The sequence below is a fragment of the Larimichthys crocea genome, chromosome XIII (genome assembly GCF_000972845.2).
Source record: "Larimichthys crocea isolate SSNF chromosome XIII, L_crocea_2.0, whole genome shotgun sequence".
Lineage (NCBI taxonomy): Eukaryota > Metazoa > Chordata > Actinopteri > Sciaenidae > Larimichthys > Larimichthys crocea.
The window spans coordinates 35,559,886-35,574,866 of record NC_040023.1 but is presented as its reverse complement, the minus strand read 5'-3'; the positions used below and the strand labels follow the sequence as shown (position 1 = coordinate 35,574,866).

At 41.1% G+C, this 14,981-nt stretch overlaps 2 protein-coding genes across 2 annotated transcripts; both read left to right on the top strand.

Moving 5' to 3' along the window:
* Window positions 1-5,453: 5,453 nt before the first annotated feature.
* mettl25b (methyltransferase like 25B) lies at window positions 5,454-8,351 on the top strand (the record flags this gene model as incomplete). Its single annotated transcript, XM_027286794.1, has 7 exons — window positions 5,454-5,578; window positions 5,675-5,891; window positions 5,986-6,048; window positions 6,185-6,322; window positions 6,494-7,299; window positions 7,523-7,707; window positions 7,779-8,351. Coding segments are annotated over 7 exons (1,620 nt in total), but the record flags the coding sequence as incomplete, so codon positions are not given.
* Window positions 8,352-9,191: 840 nt separating this feature from the next.
* On the top strand, window positions 9,192-14,905 carry LOC104932625 (uncharacterized). The gene is made up of 11 exons (XM_010747902.3): window positions 9,192-9,829; window positions 10,500-10,865; window positions 11,039-11,404; window positions 11,666-12,019; window positions 12,119-12,136; window positions 13,002-13,065; window positions 13,149-13,192; window positions 13,549-13,699; window positions 13,784-13,897; window positions 14,232-14,299; window positions 14,733-14,905. The coding sequence occupies exons 1-11, from the start codon at window positions 9,443-9,445 to the stop codon at window positions 14,754-14,756; spliced, it is 1,956 nt and encodes a 651-aa protein (XP_010746204.2). The 5' UTR covers window positions 9,192-9,442; the 3' UTR covers window positions 14,757-14,905.
* Window positions 14,906-14,981: the final 76 nt, after the last annotated feature.

Below are 14,981 nucleotides of genomic sequence, written 5' to 3'. Positions count from 1 at the left end.
AACTAGAGTTATGTACAGGGTTCCCACACCTTTTCATGAACAAATTCAAGCACTTTTCAAGCACCTTCAAGCACCAGTTTTTTCCATTTTTCCAGCACCTTTAAATAGGTAGCCAAGTTGTGTTGGCCATGATGGTCATGGAAGCGCAGCGGTGCCACTGTAGGGCATAATAACATGGGTCTAATTAGCATTATTTCATATGGTGGTAGATTGACTGTTTTTGATTTTTAACTAATTGTGAATTGGCTTGTATTTTGTCAGCTTGTGAGCGGTGTATTGTGTAACTACCATAGCGCAATAACAGTGACAAATAGACATCAAACAAATTTCAAGCATTTTCAAGCACTTCACAAAAAATTCAAGCATTTCACACCCTGAAGTAAAAGAGTTTTATTTACCAATGAAACGAAAGTAAAAGTGCCACTGTCCATGTCAGTGTTTTATTATTATTAATATCATGTTTCTGGATGAATATTACTGCTGCTTGTTGTTGCATTTTACTGCTGTAGGTGTTTTATGGTTGAGCACCTTAAATTATTTATATAATATAAGATAAGACAGGCTCATGATCCCACAGTGGGGAATTCACTTTGTCACAACAAGCTGGATGATAAATTACTTGTAAGTAAGTAAGTAAAATTCATGAAAAGTGCTATACAAATAAAGTTTGATTGATTGATTGATGAAGTCGTGTTGGAATGAAGCACTGTGCTGGATCTTACATGGTGGGAGAGCTCTATAAGGTCAATATGTTTGCAGTGTTGGCCCTGTGAGATCCACATCTTTTTGAATAGAAATTCAAGCATTTTCAAGGAATTCAAGCACCCGTGGGAACCCTGTATGTAAAGCTTTTGATGGGATAGTTAGGTCCTAGAGATGTGGGGACAACAGCTGCACAGAGGGGCCCAATTTGATTTATTTATCATGGGGCCCAAAATTCCTGGTGGCCCCCTGGTATATATATATGGAATAAAAGTGGAAATGTAAGGGAGCCATGGCAACAAGCAACAAACACACCACTAACAGAAGTCAGTCATCGAGCCACGATTATGTAGGAGTCGGACAGGTGTCCGTACTGAGCCAGCAGGGCGCTGAGTTCGGTGGTCAGCTGTCTGGCTGATCAGCTGTGAAGCTCGATGTAAACATCTCCACATCTCCTGACATGGGACCCGACAGGCTGATGCTTTTTTTTTTTTTTTTCCTGTTTTTCCAGTTAAGACGAAGTGTGCTAAAATACGCAGACGGTTACTAACTCACAGAGTCTTTAAAATCTGCGTTTAACACGCAGCTCGCTGCACAAATGTTGCGTTTAATGTCGAGGCTAGGCTAGGCGAACTGTAACTTTCACATGTGTGAGCACGCCGGTGCGTTCAAGTGCGCCCCGTAATTTCTAGTTTCAAGGGAAGTTCGGTTCTTTTTAGTGAGCCGGATCATTTGACCGACATAGTCCAGGTTACTATATCTTCTTCTTCTAAGTTCTCTTATTCATCCACCTCATAAATGTTTTATACTTCTTAATATGTTTATATTTTATCATTTTTTAACCTATGAATTTCCTCTAAGGCGGCAAGGAATGGGTCAATGATTGTACAACATAGAAGAAAATCCTGGAGGACAGAAGAAATATAAATAAATAAATAAATAAATAAATATATATATATTATATATAATATAAAAGAATACTACTTAAATTTTTATTGATTTACAGAACGCCTATAAAAAGTTAAGCATAGAAATAAAATAAATAAATATAAGTCAGCTATTTCCACGCATGTATGTATCAACGTAATACTTTCCAAAAAAAAAAAAAAAACAGCTTGTGGACAGAGCCAGCTCCCATCATTCACTAAAAGAGCCGGCCCTAAACCAGCTCGTTCACAAACAACCACATCAACTAGTTTTAATTTCTGTTTAATTTATACGGCGCCTGTAAGTTTGTATAAGTTAATGTCAACCAAAATGCCGTAGCCAATGTTTTTCATTAAATTTAACACAATCGATAAAAACTAAGCATAAATAAAAAAATAATAAATAAAAAGCTATTTTCATTGCATGTACGTAGTACACAGTAATACTTTCCAAAAAAAAAAAAAAGGCTCGGATCGCTCGTGGATAGGAGCCAACTCCCATATTCACTTAAAAGAGCCGGCTCTTTAAACCAGCTCGTTCGCAACCAACACATCACTAGTTCAATGGGTGTTCAGCTCAGTTACGTCAGTTAAGTTCCTCAAATTAAGAAGTTATATAGCAAAAAATGCTCCTTTTTTGTTATATTCATATGGCCTGCAAGTTTATAAGTTATGTGTTTTATGTGTGTATAAGTTTGTGGCTGTTACGGAAAATGAATGTGTGCATAAACTTTTTGTTTAATTATAATGTGATAGTAATTGTTGTGGAAGAATTGCTGAAGTCAAAGGTCAATGGTGAGTTCGGAGAAGAAAGTGTTCAGGAGCCTCTGTGTCTTATGCTGTAAATTATTGACGCTTGGCCAAGGAGAATTAGAGACACTCCAAGTTCATCAGAAGTGCCTGAGTCGGTCACATTCCTGCCCAACTCGTCCTGGTGGATCGACTTTAAACCCCAAGATAACACCACAATACTACACGCCCAGAGTAGTCAAAGAGATGTCTTAATGAGGTGTTTTGTCAGAAAGTGTCGTTGATGGTAAGAGAGTCAGAAGGGTGTACAAAACTGGTGAGACCAGCGATGCTGTTTGGTCTAGAGACCACTGAGGAAAAGACAGGAGGCAGAGCTGGAGGTAGCAGAGATGAAGATGCTGAGGTTCCTCCTTGGGAGTGACCAAGATGGATAGGATCAGGATGAGAATCAGAGGAACAGCACATGTTAGAGGTTTTGGAGATAAAGTCAGAGAGCCAGACTGAGATGGTGATAGTGAAAATATTGGTAGAAGGATGCTGAGTTTTGAACTTGCAGACAGAGGAGGCCTAGAGGAAGACCAAAGAGGTTTCATGGATGCAGTGAAGAGGACATAAGGTAGCTGGGTGTGAGAGAAGAGGATGCAGAAGACAGGGTTAGATGGAGGCATGATTCGCTGTGGCGACCCCGAAGGGAAAAGCCGAAAGGAGAAGAAAAGGTTTATTGTCTGGAGACGCAGATTGGAACATCAACACAGTTATCTATTTGTCTATAAGGCAGCAAAGGTCTCTTTGACCCTGGCCACCACAGTGTGAGATAGACTGTTCCCAACCAAAGCCAAACTGGACCATGTTCAATGAAACCATCTTCCATAGAAGCAGTCAATAGTGAAAGTGTTTGCTATAATTCCCACATTTCTGTCTGTCCTCGAATGCAGCATGACCGGACGTTGATGGTTTGTTGTGAGCAGGAAGACGCGCGTGGTCCCGAGCGTGCTGCAGGTCTGTTTGTTTTTTGTTTGTTTAAAAAATCTCACAAACTTTATATATATATTATTATTTAAAAAAGAGGCTTCCTGAGCGGGAAATCTCTCGATTCACATAAACCTGTGCACAAACACGCTCAGCTGAACAAACCGAGCCGACGGGAACCAGCCAGGCAGGTAATGTAACACATTAACAGCTTTAATTCATTTTAATGTTTTTAAATGATGCATTTGACTGTCTGTGCACTGTAATGAGCCAGGAGTCTGTTAAACATTTATACACCAGTGTGCAAGGCGAAGCCAGTGTATTTCAGTTGTTAAATGAATTAAAGCTGCATTAATTCAGTTATAACTGCATATTTGCCTTCATTAATTGAATAAAACGTACACTTTGAAATGGATCCACCTAAAGTAAAAGTGTTTCATTTACCAATGAAAGCAAAGTAAAGTGCTCACTGTCCATGTCAGTGTTTTATTATTATTATTATTATTATTTTATATTATTATTATTATTATTATATTATCAATTATATAATAGTTTCGGATGACTATTACTGGCATTTTTTAAATGACTTTATATAATATAAGATAAGACAGTAATGAGCCAGTAGTCGTTAAACATTATACACCAGTGTGCAAGGCGAGCCAGTCTATCCATGTTGGAAATATGACTTAAGCTGCTTAATTCAGTTATAACTGCTATTTAAACAGCTTAAACAGTTGTTGCCATAATGGAATTAAAGTAGTAAAACTACACTTGAAATGAGTTCACCTGAAGTAAAAGTGTTTTATTTACCAATGAAACGAAAGTAAAAGTACTCACTGTCCATGTCAGTGTTTTATTATTGTTATATATCATGTTTCTGAATGAATATTACTGCATTTTACTGCTGTAGGTTGAGCACCTTAAATAACTTTATATAATATAAGATAAGACAGTAGTGAGCCAAAGGCTTGCAACTGTTTTGCGTCTTGTAGTTCAATACTAGTACTAGCACAATATTTACTGCTGGTGATTTGTACATGCATGCAAGTCTGCATACAGTATGCAGTGCAGTTCACTATGTGATGCGAGATTAAAAGCCACCAAAAATGTGCTAAGGCCATTTTTATTTAACTTTTACTGCCCAAAACACGTACAAACAAAGAGATAATTAATTTCATTATTATATTTGAAATATATATACTCAATGATGATGGTTTAATCATTTTATATTGGTGTTTACCTATTTTTTGGGGGCCCCTGTCAGTCTGAATCGTCCTAACTTTTTCTCCTATACGGCGCCCCTGCCTCCAGCCGTCTGTTTTTTTTTTTTTTTTTAACATTTTTTTATTTAAAATTATGCATATAAAAACACAAAACAATACACTAACAACCAAGGAACAATTAGTGTCTCAGCAAACATACAAATCAAGACATACTACACAAACAGACATTCCACCAAACTAATACCAGAATAAGGGGGAGAAAGTACCTTCCACAGGAGACCTCCACAAAACGACAAAAAACACAATACAGACAAAGCTTCTTCAATTTATCTGTCTGACCATCCAAAGTGGGAAATGACAGGGGCCCGCAAAACCAAAAACAAATCCATTTTTACATGAAGTTTTGCAGTTACCTTTTCTCATCAAATAAACTTTCTTTAGTCTCTCTCGCCATTGTTGAAGGGTGGAGGTACTGTAGAGGTCTGAGCCAACACAGGGTTATCGTTTTCCTCGCCACGAGTAGGAGAATCAGTAATCATTGGGCTTTTTCTCTTCCCTATATCTTCCCCTGGAGTCAAACCTAGTATATAATGTAATGGGTTCAGTGGTAATTTAATTTTCTGAATGTTTTGAATTTCTGCTTGGATCCAACATCCCAAAAGATGTGAGTGTGGTCCCACGATCTGTTTACATTTCCTCCAGCAAAAATTTGTATTATTTTTGTCATATATTGAAGTCCATGAAGGTGTCTGGAGGTATTTCATTTTTAATTTCCAATTGAATTCTTTCCACTCTGGGCTATGAGTGTTTTTAAAGAAATATATCTGACAAACTGGATTCATATCCCATCCTCTTGTAGTTCCTCTAATAACTGTTTGTTTTCATAAAGGAGTTCTTCACTGAAGATCTCTGGCACACATTACCCAACAGCTGGCAGCCTGTGCTGCAGGACCTGTCCTATCCACAGGTTGCAGACCTGTTACTGGATGTTAAACATGAAGACAGGAGGTACTACAGACCCTTTACAAATCTTCTATGCAAGAATCCAGAACAAAAACAGTGCATATTAAATGCATATAATAACTAAAGAGTTTGTGGTTGCAGATATCCTTCCGTGTGGCCGCTGTCACTGTTGGCTTTCCGTGCCACGGCTCACGCTCTGGCCTTTCCCAGAGAGTGCAGGCGGGATCGAGGCAGGACGGCCGGCTCCGTGAAGCCTGAAGAGTTCCTGGAGAACCAGAGTCAGAGCTCACTGCTGGGACACATATTCAGGAAACACGTCAAACCCAAGAAACAGCACGAGATCCGCAGGCTGGGCTTGGTACAGGATTGCTTATTCGCTACGAACGTGGATTTGTTTTTTCTGTTTCCAGAGTTTTTAATCTGTTTCTGTTTGTTGTTGTTTTTAATCCCAGCTGGTAAAACAACTTTGTGAGCAGACTGACTGCAGCAGAGTGGTGGATGTCGGCTCCGGACAGGTATCATATCCAAATATTACCAGACAGATATTAGGCCAGTGAACTGTAGCAATTATGGAGTGGTGTTGTATGATGTATTTCAGCTTTCAGGTTTAAGTGTATCATCACACATTTAACACCATTCTGCCGTGAACAGGGTCATCTGACTCGCTTCCTGTCCTTTGGGCTCGGACTCTCCGTGACCGCGATTGAAGCTGATCACAACCTGGTTGCCATGGCATCCAGGTTTGACGGACAGTTGCTGTGGGCTTTAGAGAAGGAGAAGCAGAAAAAGGTTGGTGAACTTTACACTTCGTTAGTCTAACCAAAAGTCAAAATAATGAACTGAAAGATGCTGAAACAGAAAGAACAGAGGCAGGCGATGAGAATTAGTTTGATGATAGCAGCTTTAATCTGGAGTTTTATCTGTTTTTGAATGAATCCAGAACATCTTTCTTCTCTCTAGAGCGGCTCCTCTCTGGTCCCAGTGTCACAGTCCTCTCCCAGGCATGTGGCCGGTTGGGTAAACCCCAAGGCATCATGGGAGGCCTTCATCACGCAGCTGAAGACTGCAGATTGTGTCAACGAAGGTCCTCCAACTCCATCCGGACCCAGCAAGAAGAAACTGCGAGGCTCAAAGCGTCAGAGATGTTCTCATGTGGTCCAGACGTCGTCATCACCTCGTGGCTCCACAGACTCCGATCGCTCGCAGGACTTCGATTTGACATCGCGACACCAGTTCGAGTCTGAAAGCCGCTGCTCCTGTGTCCAGCCTGTCTGTCAGGAGGACGTCCGTCCTGAAGAAAACAGCCAGCGAGACTATTCAGACTTTGTCCTGACCGGTCTCCACGCCTGCGGTGACCTCAGCGCCACCCTCCTCCGCCACTTCGTCAACTGCCCACACGTGCGCGGCATCACATCTGTGGCGTGTTGCTACATGAAAATCACGACCAAAGAAAATCCCGCCCCTCCAGGACTGGTGGAGTGTCCCACCCCGCCGACGCCAGGCCAGGAAACGCTCCCCTCAGAGTTCGGCTACCCCATGAGCTCCTGGGTGCGGGGTTTGCCGGGACATCAGCTGTCCTATAAGGCGCGCGAGGGGGCGTGTCACGCTGTCGAGGACTACGTACGGAGGCTTCGGGAGGAAAGCCAGCTGCTGAGGACGCACTGTTACCGAGCGATGCTGGAGACCTTCGTCAGGGATACAAGACCGGATCTGCGCAGGGCGGGAATCCAGACCATAAAGAAAGCACACTTATTACCATTCACAGAGTGAGTGAGCAACGCGGCCTTATGTTCTGCTTGTTCTTGATGTGTTATTTACACTATTTAAAGGTCCAATGTGTCAGATTTATGGGGCTCTATTTACAGAATGTGGCAGAAATATAATATAATATGCATAACTTTATTTTTATTAGTGTGTGTTCTCACCTGAAAAAACAGTTTTTGTTACCTGAGAGTTAATGGTAACGTCCTCCTCATGTTCCCTCCTCAGGTACGCCCGACTGGGTCTGGCTCGGGTCGGCCTGCCTCCCGAGTTGCCTCTGGACCCGGACCGCGTGGAGGCCATGTTGAAGCAGCAGGGCAGGGTGGTGGTGTACTTCAGCCTGGCCCTGCTGCTGGCTCCTGTGGTGGAGACACTGGTGCTTCTGGACAGGATGATCTACCTGCAGGAGAACGGTGAGCCGACTGTCTCAGACTGAAATAGACTGCAGGTAAACTCTCGGTGCTAAATCTTAGTCTTCCTGCAGGTGTGGACAGTCAGCTGGTTCCTCTCTTCGACCCAAACTTTTCTCCAAGAAACTTCGTGCTGGTGGCTCTGAAGGCTCGTGGATAGGGAACCTAGACTTTCTGTGAATGACTCAAGATTATGAAAGTCTAGTTCTCTTTTAAACGACACAAGGAACTCTAAGTCTTAAGATTATGTCGATTTTAGCCTGTGTTTTTAAAAAAATAATGAACTTTTTTTTTTTACTGAACATCTAGAAGGAGCACACGTCCCTCCTGCAGAGGAAGCCTGCAGATTTTCAGCTCCACTCTTGCACAGAATCATGGTAGAAATCTGAAACTCTGGCATTTTGCTGTACCAACACGAACACTCAGTATATGAGACTTTTATGTCAGATTTTATTGACATCGTGCACTGCTGCATCACTAAATGTCTTCATGACGTGTGTGTCTTTTGTTTTCATGCCGTGGTTTGGTTTCTGTGCACACAAACACAACATGTTTCTGGCTTTGCATGTTTGTTTTTTTATTTATTTAACTGTAAAGCACCAAAGGTCAATTTGTACCGTACCTGTAGCTCAAAGCAATAAACGGAGCAGCTTGTTTTCATTTCAGTTGCAGCTCATTTTGTTGTGTAACTGTAATATCGTATAATAAAGTGCGTCATGTTTTCTCAGCTGATGGAGAATATGGGTGGAGGCAAAGCTGCTGCATAGAGTTCATTAGGATATTTTCACACACACAGCAGCTGATGGAGGTAAGATTTATTTACTTCTTTCTTTTGGCCACTAGGTGACAGCAGAGCTCTGCACCAAGCTGCCAGACTAAAACTTGATATTATAATAATGTTTTTGTAAAATAATGTTTTATGATCATCTTGTTTTTGTCTGGCAGCTTAATCTGCAAAGTAACTAGAACCAGAACTTAACTACGTCTGTCAAATAAACAAAGGATGCTTGGTGGTGATGGTGAAGATTCATGGCTCAGACTCCACGGGCCAATCAAGTAATTAATAGATATTATCGTGAAACTTCCCCAGATGATTACTGACGTGAAGACAGTTCATTTTTTACTCCAAGATTTATGAATGTTTATGTTTAAATATGCAAATGATCTTTAAAAGTCATGCTTCAGCTGAAAAACAGACATTTGACTCCAGGCTTCCCGACAGATCAGCAAGAAGATCAACTGTCTTTTCCCGTCAGCTCATGGTCTTCATTGTGAAACAACAGGATGCCACATGGTGGATGTTCAGTCTTTATTTCCAGATAACTGGAGACACACTTGTTTTGAAAAACACAACATTCTTGTTTGTTTTTTTTTCTCAATCCTATTAGTGTTGCAATAGTTTCCATCCAGAAGTCACGTTTATTGTGCCAGCCTTTATGCAACAAACCCCCCCAGGTTACACAGAATGCATACAATCACAACCAGATGTTCTTCTAACAAAGATCTCAAACCCTTGGATTGAATTACTCAGAATAGGGCTGCTGCTCTGGGACCAGTTTGGCTCTCATTTTGTGTTGACATGTGGCCTTACCAGTGGTCCTAAATCAGTGCCTTGTTTGTAGAGACTCCATTCGTAGACTCCTACTCCACCTCCTTAGAGCAGCAGAGACACACTGGTCTTAAACCCCCAAAAGCTTTGTTAAAGAGCTCAGAGCAGTTTGTGAGATTACTGAGAGCCATGAAGCATTTGGTCTTTGTGGTTTTGGGTTTGCAGCTGTCTCTTCAGCGGGCACATTGCAGGAAAGAGGACAGCTGCAGGCCAGTAACATCCAGCTTTTGTCAAGGTTTGGGATACACTACAAGCCCCCATCCAAATGGAGTTATAGGCTACAACCTGCAGCAAATCGGTCAGATGGTGGAGACTGCTTGTTCTCCAAACATCGCCGTGCTCATGTGTCGCGTCGTTGTGCCTGAATGTGGCTCGGATGACGACAGCCGGATGAAACCATGCCGTGCTCTCTGTGAGAAGGTCAAGACAGACTGCGAGTCTCCCTTCAGAACAAAGCGGTTGTACTGGCCGACGAGGCTCCGGTGTGAATCTTTACCAGAGTCTAACTGTGTACAGGTCAGTATGAAATGATGAGCATAGCATCTCTCTTGGAAGTTTGCTTTTGTCATCAGTGACAAAGTTTTTAGATTTATACGAGAAGACAGATACCGCTCTCATTTCTGTGCATGAAATGTTAAATTACAGCATGTTTAGCATAGTTTAGTATAAATACTGGAAAGAGATGGAAACAGCTATATCCAAAGCCAATAAAATGTGCACACCAACACCGATTTTTTGGTGTTTCTTCACGGGGTAAAAAAGACAATTTGAGGTTTAATGGAGTGACTGGAGTCACTACACTCAGCCAGGAAATAGTCCTGCACATAACCATCAACAAATGGTATTTTACAGTTTGTTTTTTTCCTAAAGATTAAACATTTCAGGTCTTAATTAGTGAGTTTATCTTTAGAAAGAGTCATCTTCCATCCACCATAGTGAGTAGGGTTACAGTGTTGCTGTAAGGTCATGCCATAGAGACATCTGAAGTGTGGTCATATGGACATCTGGGCAAAGCAAAGGTCTACAAGTGCCAGTTTCTGTTTAGGGAACTGAAAAACTGTGATTGAAGTTTTTTGGCACTGTGCACAAAAAGGAAAAAGGGGCAGTTGCACTTGTGGTTGGTGGAAGTTACAGAAGCAAAATTATTGCTCATTAAAACAACTCATTTATGTTTCTGTCCACCCAGAGTCAAGAGAGCCCTGTTACCCCAACAGTCCCTGCAACATGTCAGCAGATCACTGTCCCACTGTGCCAAGACATGTCTTACACTGAGACTGTCATGCCCAACATTGTTGGCCAAACAACTCAGGAAGATGCAGGCCTGGAAATACATCAGTTTTATCCACTTGTAAAAGTGGAATGCTCCCCTCAACTCAAGCCCTTCCTGTGCTCCGTCTACGTTCCTGCGTGTGTGTCAGGAAAACCTCGACCTCCATGCAGAACGCTTTGTGAGCAGGCGCGATCCGGCTGTGGATCGCTGATGAGCAAGTTTGGATTCCCGTGGCCAGAAGCTCTCAAGTGTGAAGCATTTACCACGGAGTCCTGTGAACGTGTAAGTGCGCTCTTATGTTGAAATTGTATTCCACATGGTAATTATTTAAAAAATGAAACTGAAACAGCCAACAGACCCATAATATACCCCATCACACCTCACTTTCAGTAACCCTTTTCCCCTCAAGTTCCCAAACTTTCTGAAAACCAACCATATTTATGGATTCCTTTCAGGTTCCGGACTTCAGTGTTGCAGCAACAGCCCGTCCAACATGTCAGCCAATCACTATCCCACTCTGCAGAGACCTGCGTTACACCGAGACTGTCATGCCCAACTTTCAAGGCCACGCAACTCAGGAGGAAGCAGGCTTGGAATTAAGTCAATTTTTCCCGCTTATAGAAGTGAAGTGCTCCCCTTATTTGAAGCCCTTCTTGTGCTCTGTCTACGTTCCTGAGTGCGTGTCAGGAACACCTCGACGTCCTTGCAGAACGCTTTGCGAGCATGCAAGATCCAAGTGTGGACCGCTGTTGACCGAGTTTGGCTTCCCGTGGCCAAACTCCCTCAGGTGTGAAACGTTTTCTACGGAGTCCTGTGACCATGTAAGTGTGCTTTCCTTACTCCAACATGAAGATGAACTGATGTTTCCAAGGATGCTTTTGTCTCAGAATCCACAGTAGAAGATAGAAAACGTACTACTATGAATCTATCCATGTTTTGTTTCTAAGCACAATCTTACAGCAATTACCAAATTTTACCGAAGGTGTCGCCACGGTAAAAAAAAAAAAAACTCACAGGCCCCACAAGCCTGACCAAAGGGGAATAGACTTGGAGTGATAGTGTCCACTTGTGTCTTGTTCCAGTACGGCGTGGGCAGCAGTGGGGGGATCTGTGAGCCAATCACCATACCAGGGTGCCAGGGCCTGTCCTACAACCAGACGATCGTTCCAAATCTTCTGGGACACACGAGTCAAAGAGAAGCAGGGGTGAAGATGTCCTTTTTCAACTCGATCGTGCAAACCGTGTGTTCAGTGGACATTCGCCTCTTCGTGTGCATGGTGTACGCCCCCCAGTGTCTGGCAGGGGAAGTGCAGCGGCCCTGCAGGTCGTTCTGCGAGAAAGCCAAAAGCGGTTGTGAGCATTTGATGACCAGATTTGGTGTTTCATGGCCAAGTGAGCTGCAGTGTAACTCATTCCCAGAAGAAATGTGCGTATCAGTAAGTAATCACACATTGCCGATGACATGTGAATTAGAAGAGTTCTGTTTGAGAATGATTGAGAATATTTTAATTCTTCCTTTTTCTTGTCTTTTTCAGGAAGACAGCAGACCTGAGGTATGTCACCTAAGTGATTTCAGAGGTTTAATGTCAGTTGGTTGTTCAAAAAAATAATAATTTAAGTATATTGCTACAGTACTTAGCAATTAAAGGGTTGACCTTCTTGCTGATCTGTCAGGAAGCCTGGAGTCAAATGTCCGTTTCTCAGCTGAAGCATGACTTTTAAAGATAAGATAAAGGTGTAAAGGTGTCCCAAGGGGAAACTTCTTGAGTTCAACTCAATTGTCATGTATAAGAGTGGGAAGCCAGTGAGGGATCATGTCCTCAATGCGGCACTTGTGAGTCTTACCGGTTGGTGAGTATGTGGGTGAGCCTCTGCATTAATCAGAGAGGGATAGCACGTCTAAATTAAAACGTCTAAATAATTATTATTATTATTTCTAATTTGTTGCTCTACTAGCAACAAATAAAGTGCTAGCAAATGCAGCAATGTGCATGTGAAGCTTAAACAATTCAGGTTTCTAAATGTTTTATGAGGAGGGAAATGCATTCATCATGTTTGTTGGTCTTCTAGGGTACATGTAATGGGTTTTGTTGAGTAATACAGAAAACATACAAAACTCTACATGACACCTTTAAAGATGTTACGACATAATGTGTTGATCAGACTGTTGATCAGTAGAATTGTGTAAAAACAGAGATTTATGTCTCCATAGCACCCCTAGTGGTAAAAAAACAAACAATTGCAACTTTAACTGACACTGAGGACGACCAGCAGCTAGAGTTTTTGTTTCTAGCCCATGCTTTGAAACACATATAATGTTTTGGGAAAAGAAAAAAGCTGTTTATACCATACTTACTGTGTTTCACTTTAGGGTTATCAACTTATTGCATGTTGTGTGTTTGTCTTTGTTTCCAACAGATGCTGAACGCTGTAGGTCTTCTCGCTAGGCTGAATGCCGGTGGCTATTCTGTTCGTGGCAAATGTGAGTTCATTTTCCACAACAACATTATTTTATCATCTGAGAATTTGTCACACTCATGATTGTATTTATTCTTCCCGATTTAGCCCTGAGCCTTAAGACAGCCCACCTACTTTTGACTCTCATGGATGTATCCTTTGCAACTCGCATCTCACTGCTGGTTCACTTAATCTGCACAGTATATACAGCCACATCATCACATACGACGGACGATCTCCTTGAACAAGCTGAAGAGTCTCTCAGCGGCGAAAACAAGCTTTTTTTTGTGTGGATGTGCTTTGATTGGCGCCATTGAAGCCAGCTTCACGAATATTTCTGCATCTAATTAATTTATTTCAGCTTGTTGGAAACACTGTGTAAAAACAAAGTTTTAATGAGTTTTTATTTTGTTTCTGTCCAATTTTAAAGTGTGTTTTGATCTGAGAGTGGTCTAGTGTGATATCTAGTAGCAGTGAATTTGGTATAACCTTTAACCAGCACTTTCAGGCAGACAAAACTGGAGACCTGGACGTGGTGGAGGTCTTTAAACTGGAGCACTATGTGGCTGCTGCCAGGAGGGAATATGTAGAGAGTTATGAGAGTATGAATCCACCGTCCGTCACTCAAACCCAGATGAGAAAGGCTCTGTCTGCTCGAGGTAATTTATTATATTTTTTATTGTATAAAAGCAACACAAAGATTTAAGTAAACATTAACAATTGTGCGATTGTCTCTCATGCAGACTTTGAGTTAGACAATGAAACATTCAGAGTTCTGTGGAACGAATATCAGTCCAAAGGCGGCATTGGATATGATGAGTTTATGAGAGTCCTGACGAAGCTTCAGATCCTCAGAGGTAAGTACATTTACTCAAACACTGTACTGATACTTTTTACATGTACTCCACATCTTAAGTTAGTAGTCACTCCCAGATTCAGATTAATAAAAAACATCATAAACTAAATTAATTAAATAAATATAAAATTCAGTTTTTATATGTATCGTCAAATAAAAAAAAGTTTTTATTAACATTTTAAGAGTATTAAGAAAAACTCCCTAATATGTTATGAGTCACACAGTAGTTTAGGAATTGCTGTATACAATAGATTCTGCAAAAATACAGATTATTTTGTATGTTTTTGGTAAAATTCACTTATTTCAGGTTTTCAATATTTCCTTCCTTGCTTCAGATCGTTTCAAGGCCCATCTGTTGAGTTTGCCGTGTGACTGCCAGGTTGCCAGCTTCTCTCTCAAGCAGGTGAGTTTATATGTTTTGATTGATACTGTCAAAGCATTGGTGTTTAATGTAGCAGTAAGATAATCCTCTATTAATCCTCAGAGGGGAAATTCATGTTGCAGCAGTACAGATTTAGAGAGAAAGGTATGCTGTACAACAGTTGTAGAGTTAGTTACTTGGACTGGAAGTGATGAAGTGAGTTGAATAATATTTAAATATTTTAACGTGATAGAAAATCGAAGTTTTCTGAGGCACCTGTGCTAAAGGGTTCAGGTTGGAGTCATCTGATGACCATAAAGTGGAAACATCTGTTGCTCTGCACAGGAATGTGCTTTTACAACATATATTTTGTCATATTATGAAGAAAATTAACGTCTTTTAATTTACCTATGTATCTCTAGTGCTTCGTGTTACCAGTTTGTTGTGTTATTACACTTTTTTTCTCTCTTTTCAGTTCATGAAATCAGCCATAATATGAGCTGATTGGACCCAGACATGCAATGTTTTTAGAAGCTGAGCTGTTTCTTTCTGAATTTTGTCAGTTTTTATGATGCTGAATGTTTCTTATGTGTATGTGTTTTAAATATAAAATGTCATTAAAAAATTCACAACTACAGTAATCGTTAAGCTGTTTCTATGCATTTCTTTTTCTGAAGCAAAAATAATAACATTGTAAACACATTGGTGGATTTAAATAAAAGCA